This window comes from Columba livia, chromosome 1, assembly GCF_036013475.1.
Source record: "Columba livia isolate bColLiv1 breed racing homer chromosome 1, bColLiv1.pat.W.v2, whole genome shotgun sequence".
Taxonomy (NCBI): domain Eukaryota; kingdom Metazoa; phylum Chordata; class Aves; order Columbiformes; family Columbidae; genus Columba; species Columba livia.
This window is the reverse complement of record NC_088602.1, coordinates 96,564,923-96,582,133: the sequence shown is the minus strand read 5'-3', so window position 1 is coordinate 96,582,133 and position 17,211 is coordinate 96,564,923. Positions and strand designations below refer to the sequence as shown.

Genomic DNA, 17,211 nt, shown 5'->3' with positions numbered 1-17,211 from the left:
AGTGGTGCGTGGTGTGCCCCACACCAAGAATGGGAATGCAGGTGTTTATATTATTGGCCAAGGAAAGGAGTAATCTCGTTTCTTATTCCAAAATACAACATTTGCATCTTTAAAAACTAAAACTTTATCCAACTCTTAGTGAACATGTAAGGTTGGGCCTTTAAGAATGATACTGAGCAGTTTAGTGAGTGCACTGTCTATTTCTGTTGATTTGGAGGAGGTGATGTTTGGGGGAGTTTGTGGACTCTCTTAAAAGCATATCTGTAGAGATACTACCAGCTGTTTCCCTTGTGTCGTACAGTCCTCTTGAGAAAACAGTCTGTAGCTGTCCACCAGAGGTCCTCCGGTTACAAGTTTGCTGCTGCTGCTTGTGACAATTGTCTATGAAAAAGGGGACCATCAGGGAGTTCTGAGGAAGTACCTGAGTGTGTGACATCTGTGCTTCTGTTGCTCTCAGACAAATGTGAGGCCCTGATTGCAAAAGGAAGAGGAATCTCTGTCAGCTTGGCTATGTGTGTAGGGTACATGATGGACCTTTGGTGGCTTAAGTGATGTTGTAGTAAGTAACCACCAGCAAAATGAGAAATGGCAAATTCTGCTCATTCTGCATTCTGTCTTCCCTGCTGCCCTGCCCTGTGTGTCTTGCCCCTGATATGGCATTGGATAATTGTTTGTTATTTCAATTTTCTGCTAAAAGATTAACCAGGACCGCAGCTGTTTTTTGGGGGGAACATCACTACTTCCTATTATGAAACTCGGAATACAGGCAGAGTGAATGAAAAAAAGAATGCCAAAGTTGAGCTATATATCTTGCATTGGCGTTTTGTGGCAAGCTGTATAAAAGGTTTCACTTGGTGCTGGATTTTGTAGTCAGCTCATTTCAGACAAGGGAAACTTTTGAATCTTTGTATTTAAGATCAAAATCAGTACAATGAACTTGGAGCAAGACTCTTGTGTTGCCAAGGTAACCTGTTTTGAAACTGTGCTGCCTGAGCCTTCATTGTGTTCGTTTTCCCATTGTTATGGTGTTCCCTTAAACAGTCACTAAAACATCTTGGAATTTCTGTCTTCTTACTTGAAGTACAATATATTCTTACCTAGGCAAGATGCTCAGTTGAGAAAGTACCTAAGCAAAATGCAGCCTTAAAGGTCTCTCCTTTTTTTTTCTCCCAGCCCCCAGGTGTTTGCTATTACATAGTTCAGTCATTGAATAGGTCTCAAAAGTGCTATTTCAGCCTCATACCTTCCCTTAACATTATTCTCATTGCTGCCATTTCAAGAATGTTGCATCTGAGAGCTTTTCTCTTCATTGGTTTAACTGGGTCTGAACCCAGACTTAGTGAAGCTGCCATCCAGAGCTGTTCAGACTCTGCCATTTTTCTTTCAGGTCTGTGAACAGGAGATGTACTTCCTTGATTATTACAGCTGCAGATGATAAGATTCTGGTTGCAGACAAGTCTGGTGATCTCTATTCTTACTCAATAACAGAACCCCAAGCTGATGGAAAACTTGAGCTGGGTCACTTGTCTCTGCTCTTGGATGTGGTAAGTTAGTGTGCAAACCTACGTTCCTGCTTGTGTTTGAGTCTTGCGTTGTTGCTCTTGTCACCGATTTGGGAGGTCTTTTTTTATATAAATGGAGTATGTGGTCTTAAATTCTTCTTATTGGGTTTGTGTCCGCAGAGTTTGGTAAGGAAGCAAGCTTACCACAGGATTATCTATTCTGGGAGCGTGTGTGTTCAAAAAGTCTTAATGTTACAGTCACAGAAGACTTGGTGATAGAATGTATACGGGAATTCATCCACTCTGTCATGTCAGTTGAGCTCTTCAATGTGATAAGTTTCTTTCTTTGTAAGATGCAGTCAGCCTGTACTGTTGAAGCTCAGCGGCTTTCACTGGACTCAGTAGTCAGTGTTGCTTGTCTTAGCGAGAAAGTTGCTGTCATAAAGACTTAAACGCTTCCATTGTTGGTGGAAAAGTGTGGTTTAATGTTTGTACCTGCCATTCAGAGTCAGGAGAAAAAGGTTACTGCTCATCTTATTTTCCCCTGGTTAGGGAGAATTGCATAAAAACAAGCATTAAACTACTGGGCATTAAAACGCTCCCTTTACCAACAGGCACTGAGTCCTGATGACCGGTATATCCTAACTGCAGACAGAGATGAGAAGATCAGAGTCAGCTTGGCAAAGGCTCCTTATTGTATTGTATCCTACTGTCTGGGACACGAAGAGTAAGTTTGTTGTGTGCACAAGTTACTGTGTGCAGTTCTTCACTGTGCCTCATTGGATAAATTATCATCTCCTCAAATCACGTTAAACAACAGCTACGTCTGTGTTAGAATCATAGAATACTTTGGGTTGGAAGGGACATTTAAAGCCCATCTAGTCCAACCCCTCTGCAATGATCAGGGACGTTTTCAACTAGATCAGGTTGCTCAGAGCCTTGTAATTAGCTTGATGTGGAGAATCTCTTTGTTCATTATAAGGTTCTATTTGAAATCGGTGTTTTCTATTTGTGTGTTGAAAGACCAGAGTCTCATGCAAGAGAGTTTAACTTTTCACTACTTTCCCATTAGGTTTGTGAGCAAAATACTTGTAGTACCCAACTATCCTGATCTGCTGTTGTCAGCTTCTGGGGTATGTATTGCAATTTCTTTAAAAAAATATATCTTTTTCTTGAAAATTTAGGATTTAAAACCACTTTTTTCCATGTGTTTCCCCTAAATTCCTTGGGATACTTCAAATAAACTCTCATGGTTTTCAACATACCCCCTCTCTCTCTTCTTTCCCCCGTTTCTCAGCTTCCTGTTCAGTGTTAAGCCATTCTATTGCTAGATAGTACAAGCCATTTACTGTGTCTATAGCAAGACTAGCTTCTTATTAAGATCTTTGGAATGGAGAAATTGCAAAGACCTCAGGTGTTCTTCATCGTTAACTCTTGCTTTGGAGCACAAACTTTAATCATTGGACTATTTAAACAACTTTGAAGCAAATGGATATTACGTCAGCCTGCCATAATAATGAGTGTCTTGAGAATTAACAGCCTTAGGTTCACAGATTTTTTTTTTTAGAGCTTTTAAGATGAGAAAACTGATCCTTATTCACCTTCCCACTTGCTTTTCCCCTGTGAGACTTGTTATGAATTACATCCTTGTCTGTATGTCCTCATAATACATCCAGTGCATGTTGTATAGAGATTGCAGTGCAATGCTGCTCAGTGCTTAGATGAGGACTGAAGGAGTGTTCCCTCCTTTCCCTCCCCCCAGACCTTTTCTTAAGTTAATGGGATTCTGCCAGACCTGTACAGAGTGACTAGATGGAGTCAGCCTAAAGAAAGGCCTAAAAAATATTCTTTGTTTCCCGGACTACCAAAGCCGCATAGGAAACAAATAATGTTTTCTGTGAAGATGTGAAAATTGTAGTAATTCTTAGCATTTGGTTTCAGCTGATGCTCTTGCTTCCCCAAGGCTCTTGTCTCTTGTTCCTCTTTAAGCAATTCTAGCATTAGTGCTGTGTGTGGCTGTATTTAATTTTTAGCAAATGCTCTTTGATGACTCTGTTTTTCAGAGAGGTGTTTAGCTTCTCTCCGGGAGATTACTAAATCAAAAGACAATTTGGGTGATAACAAGAGTGGGGGCGGAGAAAGGCAACCTGAAAGAATTGCCATTAAAATGCTGAGCACATGGATTACTCTGCTGTTTGAGACAGACTTGAAATGCACTTCTCCAACTACCAAATTTCCACTTCAAAAGGAGAATTAAAATTAGCATGATTTAATAATTTAGGATGGAGGAGAAAAATATGTTAATGCTTTATCTGCAATTTGAGGTCTCAACTAAGTGACTATTTAGCAACTTCTGCGAGAAGCTCCTCAGGGAAATTGGATTTAGCTGACGGCCATGAGTCGTCTCTCTTTGCCTGAGGTGCTGTTAGTAATAGCACTTGTTTCTGCTTCCATCTGTCCAGGACTCGACTCTGAGGCTTTGGGAGTACAAAAGTGGAGAAGAAGTGCACTGCTGTCATCTGAGCAGTATCTGTGGGCCAGAGACTACCAAAACTGACCAGGTACATCAATATATGTTAGTGCTTTTGCTATCCCTCTGACCTTTGTGACTCCAAAACATGTTGTTTGCATTTTGTTAGGGGTGCTTCCCTTATCTCAGCAGGTTTGGAAGTTATGTGAGACCTGAGAACTGTTACAATACTTTGGGATTTTGGGAAGGGAAGAAAGTCTGTGGAATCCATTCCCGTGTGCAGTTCTAGAAAGTGCCAGTGACCAAAAGAAGCTCTTTGTGATTCTTCCTGAATAGAAGTTCAGCATGCTGGACAAAGCCTTCACTTGAATTTTTTCCAAAAACGCAGGTGCCTTTGTCTTTTAGCCAGAAAACATCTCATAACACTGGAAAGATCTAAAAAATTACCCATTTTTAAAAAACTTAAAATTTCAAGTGTTAAAGTTGCAATTTATCTGAGCAAAAAGAAGCTTTGTAACATGCAGGTGATCTCCTGTGCCCCAGACTGTAGCCATGAGTACCGTAATGTGGTGAGAAGGGAGCACCACAAGGTTGATTCTCTGTTCCTCAGAGTTAATGCTGCGCTGTTGCTTGTGCTCTCTAACATCTTAATCTTTGCCAGTATTAGGAGATTCTTGGTATGAATTGGTCCTGTGAGGGAGCTTGGAGACAGGCTCCTGCACCCAACCCTAGCCCTGCAGGGTGGGTGACAAGCTGGGCAGCCGTAGGGCACGTAGGCTTTTAGAGAAGCTAAGCGAGCTGTCTGCATCTTCTGGTGTTTCTTCCTGGTGATGCCATCTCTTGTCTTGCAGATCCTGACAGCTTTTAATTTCATAAAGTGTGAGGTGAGAAGAGCAGGATAACTTCCTCCTCTTCATTGCCATCAGTGTTCTGTTTTGGCTGTAGCAGCTCAGGTAGCATAGGAAAGCCACAAAGCATTCCTGCACAATCCGAATTTCAGGTTATTGAGTTTACCCTGTTGCCCCTCTGGAAGTTTCAGGCTCACTGTGCTAATTTCTGTGACCTTGAATTCTCGAATGATTTATCTTTGCAAGTGAAGCTTTCCCAACAAGTTCCCAAAGGACCCCAGATTTATTCTTGCTGCCTTTTCCCTCCCAGCAAAGCTGAGGTTCAGACTTATTATTAGATAAGTCTCCATTCAGTTTTGTTTCCTGGAGCATGAGGTTGAGACAGTTTGATGTGCAACTTCCCAGTCTAAACTTTTGTCTTTACTGCTGCTTCAGTGTTTTGTGGAAAACGTCATATTAAAGCTATTTCTTTACATTTGTCAATGTCACAAGAGTGTTCTGATCTTTTCCAAGGCGTGTCCATGTGCGGGCACCAAGTGGCTTTTCAGCCTCTTGTTATGTTCCAATGTGCCAGTGTGTCACAATCTTATCTAATAAGCACTTCACAAATGACTAGGATGCTAGTGTTCCAGTATTCAGAGGGTGGCTACAAAGAAGACTCCCCGTTTACAAGGAGTCACATGGAAAATATGAGGGCTAATGGGTACAAGTTGTTCCTGGGGAAATTCCAGTTGGACACAAGAGGGAAATTTTCTATGATTAAAACAATCAGCCATTGGAATAATCTGCCCAGGGAAGTTGTGGATTCCCAACATTGGATACTTTTAAGATTCAGCTGGACAGGATGCTGGGCCATCTTGTCTAGACTGTGCTTTTGCCAAGAAAGGTTGGACCAGATGATCCTTATGGTCCCTTCCAACCTGGTGTTCTGTAGTTCTATGATCTGTAACCAATCACCTGCAACAGTACTGCCCTGGGGAGTCAAAACACTGGGCTTGTTACTTTGGGTTGTTCTGAAGCTGGACAGTGTCCAAAATTAAGATGTAGGAGTTGTATGTGAAAACTGGATACCCTAGGAGCTCTCCTGAACTTGAAGCCACATCAGTGGTGTCTTACGTACATGTTTGGGGTGCTACTGCGATTTGGGATGCTGATCCGATGTGAGCAGTGGTTCTGGTGGTACTTGATCTCTGGTTTTATTCTCCTTGTCAAGTGAATTGGCATATGACCCGTTAGCAGTGAAACAGCACTCATTCTTGTTCCTGCTGTGCAGATTAGCGAGCTTCTAATCTGTTGGGTCATTAAGGAGTTGTCCATTTTACCACCCACCATGCTGAGTGTGGTTTTTGTGTGAATATCTAAAAACTCATCTCTCTCTGAAGACCACAGCTGTCTCCCAGGTGTTAGGTGACTGGGAAGCCTGTAGCCGTGCACAGCTCTTGAGGCAAATCCACTGCGGAATTTGTATTCAGGCTGAAATTGAATTGAAAAGTTCTGTCTTTCCTCCGTTGTGTTTTGTTGTGGTTTTGGTTAGTTGAAGTGTGTTGTGCAGTCAGGAGCCATTCCTGGGGATCTCTGAGATTCTTTGCTGTCCGTGTAGGCCTGGCCTGATCTTGTTAGTGAGATTCCCAGCTACTGAACTGGAGCACAACCCATGGAAGGACCAAGCTCCTAGGGACAGACGTGACAACTCAAGGTTTTTTTCTGTACAGAAGACATCAGCAAGTTGTTCTTTGTGTTGGAGTAATAACATGCAACTTTCTGTCTGTACGTAAGCCCAGGAAGGCAACCACTTGCATCAGAGCATTCAAAGCTGAGATACTAGACATCTTGGTTTTGTCCTAGAGTTCCTGTTAGCAGGAATTCAGGGTAGTATCTGTATTGGCAATTTAACCTCCTTCTGAACTTTTATGTGTACTTTAAAAAACACCTGTGCCGGAGACTTCTCATACACATTCAGAAGGTTCATTTCAGCTTGAGTTTAGTGCTCAAAATCTTTGCAGTAGCTATTACTGTTTTTTTTTGTTGCGGTTTGTTTTTGTTTTGTTTTCTTTTTCCACAAGTGAAAAACCAAATGTATCATATTAGGCAACAAGCCCATCTAGTTGGTATCCTCTTACAGTCTGGGGGCAGCAGGATTTGAGTGAGGAAGGGAGAATTAAGATTGAGGCAAACCTACAGAATTACTTCAGCAGATATAGCCTTCAGGAAATAAGTGGCTCTGGGATTTTCACAGTGAAACTGTTTTATCTTTGTGTTCAAAAACAGAAAATGAGAGTGTTTTGTTGAAACAACATAGTTTGATAGCCGTCGAATCCATGTCTGCAGTAATGTTGCAAGGCGTTTATTTTGGAGGGAAGAATGGTTTTATTTTAAAATACTTTGCCTTCTGGCTTTATTGGATCATTAAAGACTAGTAAGCAACCAGCTGTGAAGTGGGGAATCTTATTAAAATTAAAAATGCTACTTGTTGCTCAGACCGGCTTAGCATTTAGTAAGATAGCTTGCATGTAAATTAACAGTGCTTGATTCCACACTGAATCCTAACTCCATTGCTTACAAACAAGTTTATTAAAAAATAATCTTAAACTATATAATAAACCTTGGATGTAGCACTGGATAAACTAATAAATGTTAGAGGAAAAAAACTTGTTGCTTCAAGTAGGAACTTCTGTCCACTGCCATGTGTTTCTCCTAGTGGTGATCTTGGAAACCTCAAGCTGGCCCGTTCCTTGAATCTGTGCAATTCTGCTTTCTGCCCACATTACAGGCATTTTAAAATCTGTCTTCAGTGACACTAAATTTGCACGATGCTTGAGGGGCACAGAAGACTTGGTTTCTTCCAGAACTTGCACATACTTGAACAGTGATCAGGCAGTGTCCTAGTGATTACAGACAGATAAATGACAGAATTAAACCTTAATGCAGTGCATTGCCACCTTTGTGCTGTATTGCTACACAGCTGTCAATATGTACTTTTTTCAGAACAATTACTGTCTTGGTGGCCAGCAGGATCAAAGGGGAAAGGAGACGTGTGTTTTGCTGGCATCGTAGTGCTAGAAATGCCAGAGATGGTGTCTGGCGGTAATATTTAGTTGTGCTGTGTATGCAGGTGTATCAAAGATCATCTTCACAATCTAGTGTGATATTTATAGTCTGAATTTAAGAGAACAGTCTCTTGAGTCAGTGCTTTATAGGTTGTAACTAGCGCACTGTCTGCAAGTGACTCTGGCAGCCAAAGATCAGGTGGAGGTATAAGTGCTTTTTCTTTCGTGTTCTATTTCATTTTTACCATTGATAACCACTGTGAATGCGCTGAAGCTTGAAATGCAACTTGAAGCACAATGATAATGGAATCATCAGTAATGGTGGGTCATGTGCACACATAAATGTGGCCTTATTTTGCTTGGCAGATGACGAATATGTGTCTGTTTGGGGGATGTAGGAGTGTTTCTGAGCAGTGTAGGATTGGTTTCAGCTGTTTGGTTGCAGATCCTCAGCTCGTTTTCCCACCAGAATGGGAGTAATTCTCTAATTTTGTAGTGCTATACAAATATTTTTCCTGCTTTGGAGCTTTCACCTCATCCGATCCTCTTGACAGAAGAAGCTTGTTTAAAGTCCAGAACATGAATTGCACAACTCTACCCCGGTGCTCCAGTACATTAATTTTTTATAGGGTCACCTCTTCTCACAGATGACATCAAAAGTTAATTTTAAGGCGTTGGCAGGCTGATAACAGTGTCATATAAATGCTGAATAAGTTCAGAGAGTATCAAGTGAACATCTGTTTATTACAGACTGCTCTTGTAGCTCTTTAAGTTAACTGATTTCATAGCCTTGTCCTTGAACAAGATACTACTCTGGGGCTTGCACTCACCTGGCTTGCATTCACCTACCCACACATGGAAAGGAACGAGCTTGCAAAGAAGTTGCATTTTCTTGTCTCTGCCCAGCTGCGCATAACACTTGGTTCAAATGAAAAAAGCCTCCTTCTCCCTCCCCGCAGTGAGCGCTGGGGAGAGCTGCTGCATAGTTCAAGTTCACAGAACCCTTTGTCTCTCTGACAGAGCACTCAGCTGTGTAGGTGGGCACTTCCCATCACTGTTCTTGCCCTGCATGTTTGTCATGAGACAGGCAGAGCTTTGTTATTAGAAATAAGTATCGCAGTTGTTTATATACACATATATATATATGTGTGTATATGTATAGGCTTGTTCCCTTAGATGTCTAAAGAACCCACTGGTGGTTTACAATAGGAGCTGTCAGTTCTATTCTAACACTGTGGTGTAAATGGCTCCATAGTGCAATAACTACATTTAGACGTATTAGCTACAGAGAACCTTTCTGATTCAGCACACTCATACTACTTGGTATTTGGAACTGTAAGTATTTTTTGTGTCCGTGTTCAACAGCAGTCCTGGGTCCCGATGCTAAATGTGGAGTAACAACTTAGTATTTGTGCAGAGTAGCAACATTAGTCCCATCTGCTCCCAAGAGCTCTGAAATATATCATCTTTTTGTTAATGTTTTCTATAAAGTGCTCCTCTTCTGTCCAAACAGGCAATTCAGTATGTAAGTGAGAGGTACGTGCATGCCGTTGTTCTTGCTTCCCCCCCATGAGACTGTATCGCACGATGGGTTTTTTTTCCCTCATGTGCTGGAGATGCACTGTGTAACCCTGGTTTTCAGCTATATTTATACCATTAATCAACTTCCTCGCAGTTGGTTTATTTTTTAGTAGTTGTATCATGTACTGTTGGCAAAATAGCTTCTGGTGTTAAACTTGCTGACTTGATTGTTTGGAAGCCGTACAGCTTGTTTTGCTTTCCTACATTGATTACAAAATTCCAAAACAAGCACCCTGACAACACCTATACATCAGCAGGTAGCTCAAAGGGTAAAAATCTTGTGGTTACTCCCAAATTCAGCTTAACCTGGGTAACCAAAGGTTCTGTCTAGTGACCAGTGTCATGTTAGGGAAAGAGTTGAAGGCTGGAAAGAGGACTTCAGGATGCATCTGAATTCGGCCAGCAGAGTGTCAAGAAGATGTATTTTCCCTTCCCTGTAGGGAATAACTCACTGCTTCTCTGTTAGGAAGGTGCTGGTGTTATCGCTACTTATAAAATATACTTGAGAACCAGGCTTTTGCCTTTGCAGTTTTGTCTTTTGCATTATATAACAGATACTTTTGAAAAAGTGCTCTGGGGCATCTTCTTGCGGTTTCTCTGCTCCTCCCAAGTTCTTACTTCCCGCTCAAGGAGCCTCAAATCAGTTGTTACATATTTCAAGTACCGTGGTTTGTGCAGCAAAGGCATTTCTCTGATTCTCTTCCAGATAAAACTATATATCTTCTAAATTAGGAGTGTGGTGTGGGGTGTTTTTGTTTTGCTTTGTTTTTAATGAGGAAAATGGCCTCAGGCAGTCTTGCTGTGTTCTTCAGAACACATTTGCTGTTAAGCTATGTGACTTCACTCAGACACAGGTTGAAAATAGACAGTGCAGCAAGGATGTTAGCCATGCTTCACTATCTTCTTTTTTTGTTTGTTTTTTTAACACACATAGCAGCTAATGGCTTGTGTTTATAATCTCTAAGGTGCTAGTGTGATATCCTGGCAGAGCAGGCTTAATGTTGATATGTTTGCCATTAACATTGCAGGAGAGAATGTTTGAAGGTGGTGTTCTTCTCCTTCACCTGTTGTCAGCTTGTCTATTAAGAATAGTACACTGAAACCTTTTCATTTGATCTCTGGATGACTGTGACTGGAGAAGTGTGGAAAACTTCATAAAATAGCAAACACTGGTACAAAAATATACTCGACTGCAGTTTAAAGGTAGCTATGTTGCTTAACTTGCTGTAAATTAAGACATCTGCAAAAATTTAAAGGCTAGGACATGAAATGGAATGTGAATTTTCTGCCCATAAATGGTCTTAATGTACAAGGATGTTTCTTTTTCTTTTCCTAATAGAAATACCCTGTGTCAAGAATAACGTACTGCTGTCAAGGTGGTTATGTTGCCGTTCTATGTGATAGGTAAGAATAAATGGAATAATGACTAAAATCATCACAGCTTCTGCAAAGGCAAGAACATCTTTTGCTGTTGGCTGACCTAACATTCCCTGAGCCTGCAGTACTTGATTCTGCCCCTCTGCCCTGCTCTGGTGAGACCCCACCTGGCATCCTGTGTCCAGCTCTGGAGCCCTTAGTACAGAAAGATGTGGTCCTGTTGGAGAGTGGCCAGAGGGGGCCACCAAGATGATCAGAGGGCTGGAACAGCTCTGCTGTGAGGACAGGCTGAGAGAGTTGGGGTTGTTCAGCCTGGAGAAAAGAAGGTTCCAGGGAGACCTTATCTTGGCTTTTCAGTACTTAAAAGGGGCCTATGAGACTGATGTGGACAGACTTTTTAGCAGGGCCTGTTGTGAGAAGACAAGGGGTAATGGTTTTAAACTAAAGGAGGGCAGATTCAGGCCAGACACGAGGAAGAAATTTTTTACAATGCGGGTTGTGAAACACTGGCCCAGGTTGCCCAGAGAGGTGGTAGATGCCCCATCCTGGAGACATTCCAGGCCAGGCTGGACGGGGCTCTGAGCAACCTGATCTAGTTGAAGATGTCACAGAATCACAGAATCACAGAATCGACTGGGTTGGAAGAGACCTCAGAGATCATCGAGTCCAACCCTTGGTCCAACTCTAGTCCGTTTACTAGATCATGTCCCTGCTCATGGCAGGGGGTTGGACTAGATGAGCTTTGAAGGTCCCTTCCAACCCAAACTGTTCTACAATTCTGCTTGGTAGGGTGGATCTCCGAGCATCCCAGGCAATCCTGTGGCCTCACAGGGAGACTTTGAGTCTTTGTTGTACTTGGTCTAAGTGCAGAGGTGAGTGCAAGGGTTACCTGGCTTAGTTAAATTTTGCAGTCTTTGTGATGTCTCTACCCCATGGGAGGAAATGTGAGGCTAGGGTGCATGAGAGCCCTGCACAGTGCTCAGGATGTTTCCCTAAATTGCTGTGTCTGACCCATGTGTTTTGGACCCCATTTTGTTCAGGGTGCAGTGACGATGGAGCAGCCAAACCTCTGTTACCGTATTCTGCTCCCATAAATGGGTTCTGTTTAAAACTGCGGAGAGGCTACATTGACTTTTGGCTTCAAATGTATGTGTTTGCCTAAGGAGAGGGTGCCTGGGAGCTGAAGGGCCTAAGCACTGAGGAACCTTACAAGTCTTGCAGGGATGGACAAGCCCTTTTCCCCTCTCTTTCCGTATAATCTTAAGCCTGCCAGAGGAGCTGTTCTTCCTGACAAGAGCTTGCCAACAGGAAAGGGAGAGGTTGCCAGAGCTGCCTATACAATGAAATTGTCAATCTGTCCACTCAGTGGACTTGCCCTTCACCAGACTGAGGAACCTTAACTGCTCCCCATCACACCTTTTGCATGGGCATCCACACTGGTCCTGGAAGGGGAAGCCATGTCAGATGAGGGCTGTGTCAGTGTCACTTAGCCCAGGGGCTGCATTGTGTTCCATATCAGGCTTTTATTTCCCACTTCACAGCCCGGTTTTTCTAAACAGGGCCGTCATGTGGAGCTGGTAGACTGCTTGGGAAGGAGCCAAGATGTCCTGCCTGGCACACTGGGGACTTGTCCAAGGGAAGTTAGGAAGCTCTGCATGTAGAGGCTGTGGCCATTAGAGGAGTGAGTGCTGAGGGAGAGGTGGAGCTGAGTGCAGTGCCAGAGTCCTGTTCTTCAGTTGTCTCAAGGTTTCCTGTCCTTCTCATTCCCTCCTCCCTTCCCTGGCATGTAATTCCTGTTTTATTTTGACTGGTGCTCAGCTATTTATTCCTTCAAGTGAAGGCCTGTAGGCCAGTGTGCCATGATGCAACACTCCTGATATAAATCCTTAGTAATCTTTATTAAATTCCCTTTATTAACTTTTCTTTTGGAGAAAAGGCAACACTGACTGCTTTTTGCTTTGATAAAACACTTGAAAAGCCATTTGATGTATTAGGTATTTGCAGCTTCTGTCTCAGATCACGTAAGCAAACTGCACTTGAAGTGCTAGAATATTTTTTGCAATTCCTAATGACTTTGCTTTGGCTCTTTTTGGAACTAGAGTGGGTGGTTGTAGTTCACTGTACAAGTGATGGCTGTAGGTGGATTTGGTAATAATGGTAATTAAGTTTTTCCTCTCAAAAGTATTTCCACAGTCTGCATCTTTCAGCTTGATGCCATTGCCCAGCAGCTAGTTTACAGACAGCAAATCTCTTCAAAACACAAAGTTTGGGACATTGCATTTGAGGAAACGGGAGATCTGTGGATTTTGCAGGAAGATAAGGAAGCTCCTCTTCAATTGTACAGACCATGTGATGAACAGTGGAAGGTAGATACTTTTGTTGTGTTAACAGGATGAATGTTTTGTGTTGTCTTGAGGCTGTAACAAAAATGGAGTAAACTACGTTCCATGAAAGCGAAATGGCACACTTTTCTATGTCTTGGGAAAAATTCACTGACACACATCTCATTCTACTTCTCACCTGCATATCAATGCAAAGCTGCTGAGAGCTTGTTATGAATATCAATTTATTCTCTGGTAAAGCTAACATCTGGCATAGCAGGATGAAGCAGAGCAGTTGTCAGCTGTTACGCTCAGTACTTTTTAAACCATTGCCCATGCTTTCTGTGTGCTACACTTGATTGTTTTAAAAACCCACATAACAACAAAATCCCTTTGTGGTTTGCTCAGGAATGCTTTCTACGCAGCCTTCCCTGTGCCTGCCTCTGAGGGATCCTTTGGGGGACAAGGCATTCTGGGAGCAAACAGGGAGTTAAGTTTGAGGGATGTGCTATCAAGTTCTCTGTAACAGCCTATTAAACAATATCCGCTTGTTATCCTTGTAAATCCCCAGCTAATTATGGTATAGTTGTGAAATGGTTTTAAGTGAAAGTTCCAAGGATGTTCTTTGACCCTTGCATGTTCTTTTAATATTTCTTTTCCTCACATATTAGTAAGTGGGAATCCATTTTCTGTTCCCTCAAGCTGCAAGGCTTCCCCAGCAGAACATATGATCTCAGGCCAGGTTTCTGTAGCTGCCCTGGAAAAAAGGAGCCTAAGAGAGATCATGGAGGGCTTACACTTTCCTTTCACTGTAGTTGTCTGAGAGATGCTGCATTTTTCAGCGTGCTGTGAAACATGAGCTTGTTTATTCCCAGAATATCATGCAGTGTTCCTTGTTTTCCCAGGAAGTAACTGATGACAAAGGATTACAGAAGATGTCAAAATATCTTCAAGACAACTGGACAGTGTTTGAAGGTGAGAAATTTGGCCTAAAGGCCCAGAAAATGCTGGTTTTACAGCTAAAGTATAAGATTTAGAAGCACGATTAGAGTTCAGTTTAGCTGGCTGTTGAAGTCACTTAATCTTTCTGTTTTCTCAGTTCCATCGCTCCATCTGGTATGGAAGTTAATGTAGATTGTGATTGTGTTACTGTTATCACAAAATAATGTAGGTATTTAAATCTGAATTTATAGCATTATAACTGATTTACATAGACACCTTATCAGAGGGATATTTATATATATCACCCTATGACAGATCTGCTGGAGCCTGTCTTGCTGCTGTGATATTGAATAGTGTTGTTTGTCATCTTGTCTCTTACCTGGGTGTGACACTTTATCAAAAGTACAGTGAAGATAGTAGGTATAGAATAGCCATGGGAGGAGCAGCTTCGCTGTAAAGATGGGCCATGCGGGTCCACCTTGGCAAGGCAGATGATGTGGAGCTCGCTGTGGCTGGAGGGTGTGACTCTGGATGGTATCACAGATGAAATTGATTGGTGTCAGAGTTGGTTCATTTTGTTCTTGATTTCTGCCCTACCCCCAGTCTCTGGCAGAAAAAGCATACATGGTTTACTAGTTCAGAAGCACCCCATGTTTCCAGCATATTTTGTATTTAAACATCACCCAAATTCATTTAGAAGCTGAAGTTACAGCAGTGGTGGCTGCAGGGTAGAGAAGGGTTGTGACATGTGCTAGTGGATGTTTCATGCATTGAGAGTTAATTAATTGAAATTTCTCTCCTGTACATTGCTGGGAGACTGCAAACTTTACCTAAAAAAGCTGTTGCAGTCCCCACCGGCCTTTTGGTCAGTTCTTGGTGATCATAATGTTAAAGATGGAAGAGTTGCAGGAATGTGCAGTCTAACGTAAAGTCTCCTTGATATCTAGCATAGGGTGGTTTTGGTGTGGCTGTTATTAAGTTGGTCGTTGTCGTCGTCATTAAGTTAGTTGCTAAGTTGTCATTAAGTTGGCACAGTCTTTGGAGTCTAAGAGGAAGGCAGGTACTCTTTTGGAAAAGACAGTGTTTGCATATAGATTTTGCAAACTTGATAGTTACAGCCTGGCAGATGATTAGAAGTGTGAGGTCTGAGTGAAAATGAGCAACAAAGAAGTAAAAAGAGCAGGCAGGGGAAGAGGTTCTGAGCATAATTAGCCAGTGTTAGCAAATTACTGTGGTACGTGGTAGCCGGCTGCATCTGCAGCTGGGAAAGAAGGATTGCTTGGATGACAGGGTCTATTATTGTTAATTAGTAAGGGGAGGCTCACTTGGTGAGCACTTATTCCAGTGCATAATTAGTGCTTGAGAAGGTAGTTACTTCTTTTTAAAAAGGTAATAGTTTTATTGTTTAAACCCAGTCTTAATGCCTGCATATTGTCCTTTTACAAACTTCTTTCTACCGACCGCTGATTCTGTAGCATTTAAGATGCGAAGGTCAACCTCAAAGTACATGTTGGAACAGTTAGATATTTTGTTATAATTGATCCCAGCAAAAGACAGAACCAGATTTAGTGCAGACTGATCAAGTGGAGAGTAGCACGGATCCTCAAACTGACAGCACACACTTTTCACCAGGGCCAAATAAATTGGTTGGTTTGTGAGTGCAAGGCCCTGGAAGCGTGCTCTTTGCAGAGTACCAGCAAGGGTAAGTTGCTTTTTTTGTCTACCAAGAAACAAGGGGATACTGTATGTACAGTATTGTGGAATAGCACACTGGCTTCAGGACTAAACCCTAGCAAATACCAGATTTCCTTGCATTTGCTCTTTGAGATCAAGAATTTTTGCAAGTGGTAAAAAGTAGGAATACAAAGAGGTGACTGGCTTGTCAGGTACCACTCTCAACAATTTTTAGAAACAAGAACCTGGCCAGCTAGTCTCGTTCTGTATTCTCTACAGAAACCATCTGATTGCAGTTTTTTGGATAGTAGTTTGTTCCCTGTTGAACTTGTCTATGCTTACAGTCTTGGAGATGGTGTGATGAATATTACGCTGAATTCGCAGAAGGTGTAACAGAACTATCAGGGGAAATATTTAGAAATGTGTATGCGCTGTAGGACATCACTGTTTGAAATCTACTTCTTTGTGCTCCTTTTAAGTTAATACTCTAGGACACAAGTCGGCTAAGAAGGGTTAGGTAGCATACATGCCTTGCAGTGCTTAGGTCTTGGGGAACTCCCCCAATGGCACGTCTAACAAGTAAGGGACAACAGCAGTCACGTTAAAAAGAGAAGCCTTGAAATCTGCAACTGTCCAACATGTGAAGAGAACTGTGTGCTCTCTTTGATTCAATGTCAGGTGCGAATTTTTTAGCCTAAAAATGGAGGCTATGCTTGGCTGTGTAGATGCAGGACAGATCCTTATGAACAAAAATCAGGCTTACACAATACAAATGCTGATATTTAATAAAGTGGGTAGGACCACAGTAAATGAGTTGAAATGCCACTGTCTAGAATTACAGTACAGGAAGTAGCTGGTGAGACCGCTGAGGGAATTAAATCTTGTGTTGTGTTAATGCTTTGCCCAATTGCAGGTTTTGTTGGCACAGAGAGCCACTACAGCAGTCTCTACAAGGCTTCATTTGATAAGGCAGCCACCTACCTAGAGAAGCAAGAGGAAAAGTTACAACAGCAGAAAAAGAAAAGGAAGGAACTTCAGCGTGCTTCGAATGGACAAACAAAAAAGATGAAGTGTGAAGAACCATCGCTATGACCCTGTTGTTAGCTTGTAACTTTTGCCTTGCTGAAAGGAACTGATCCAACTGCGGACTGGTTTTAAATATAAAATAAACTGTGGAAAAAGAGTGGTCTAAACTTTTATTCACGTTCAACTTTTTGGGTAGCCTGATATGGACAGTATCCCGCTTGCAGCAGATAATGTATTTACAATATGCCGACGCTTCTAGCAGCATACAACTGTTAGCAGTTCAGTCCTAGTAATCTCTAATGCATGATATATGAATATTGGAGATGGTATTTCCCTTGAAACAGGTTTTTCTCTTTTGCCTACTGTGTTCAGGCTTTGTTCTTCAGGTGGAAGTGTACTGATTAAAGTTGATGTTATTTCTTT

The 17,211-nt window shown here is 42.0% G+C and overlaps 1 protein-coding gene across 3 annotated transcripts in view; it reads left to right on the top strand.

Moving 5' to 3' along the window:
• The window catches only part of WDR4 (WD repeat domain 4), a 20,285-nt gene extending 3,074 nt beyond the window's left edge, over positions 1 to 17,211 (top strand). For 2 of the 3 annotated variants that reach the window (XM_005501723.3, XM_065069087.1), the window contains exons 4-11: positions 1,388 to 1,544; positions 2,117 to 2,229; positions 2,575 to 2,635; positions 3,965 to 4,063; positions 10,788 to 10,852; positions 13,008 to 13,191; positions 14,052 to 14,121; positions 16,676 to 17,211. In XM_005501723.3, the coding sequence (XP_005501780.2) occupies positions 1,388 to 1,544; positions 2,117 to 2,229; positions 2,575 to 2,635; positions 3,965 to 4,063; positions 10,788 to 10,852; positions 13,008 to 13,191; positions 14,052 to 14,121; positions 16,676 to 16,854 (928 nt within the window). In that variant the 3' untranslated portion in view covers positions 16,855 to 17,211. The remainder of the gene's footprint in view (positions 1 to 1,387; positions 1,545 to 2,116; positions 2,230 to 2,574; positions 2,636 to 3,964; positions 4,064 to 10,787; positions 10,853 to 13,007; positions 13,192 to 14,051; positions 14,122 to 16,675) is intronic. The other variant, XM_065069099.1, reaches the window with a different exon arrangement.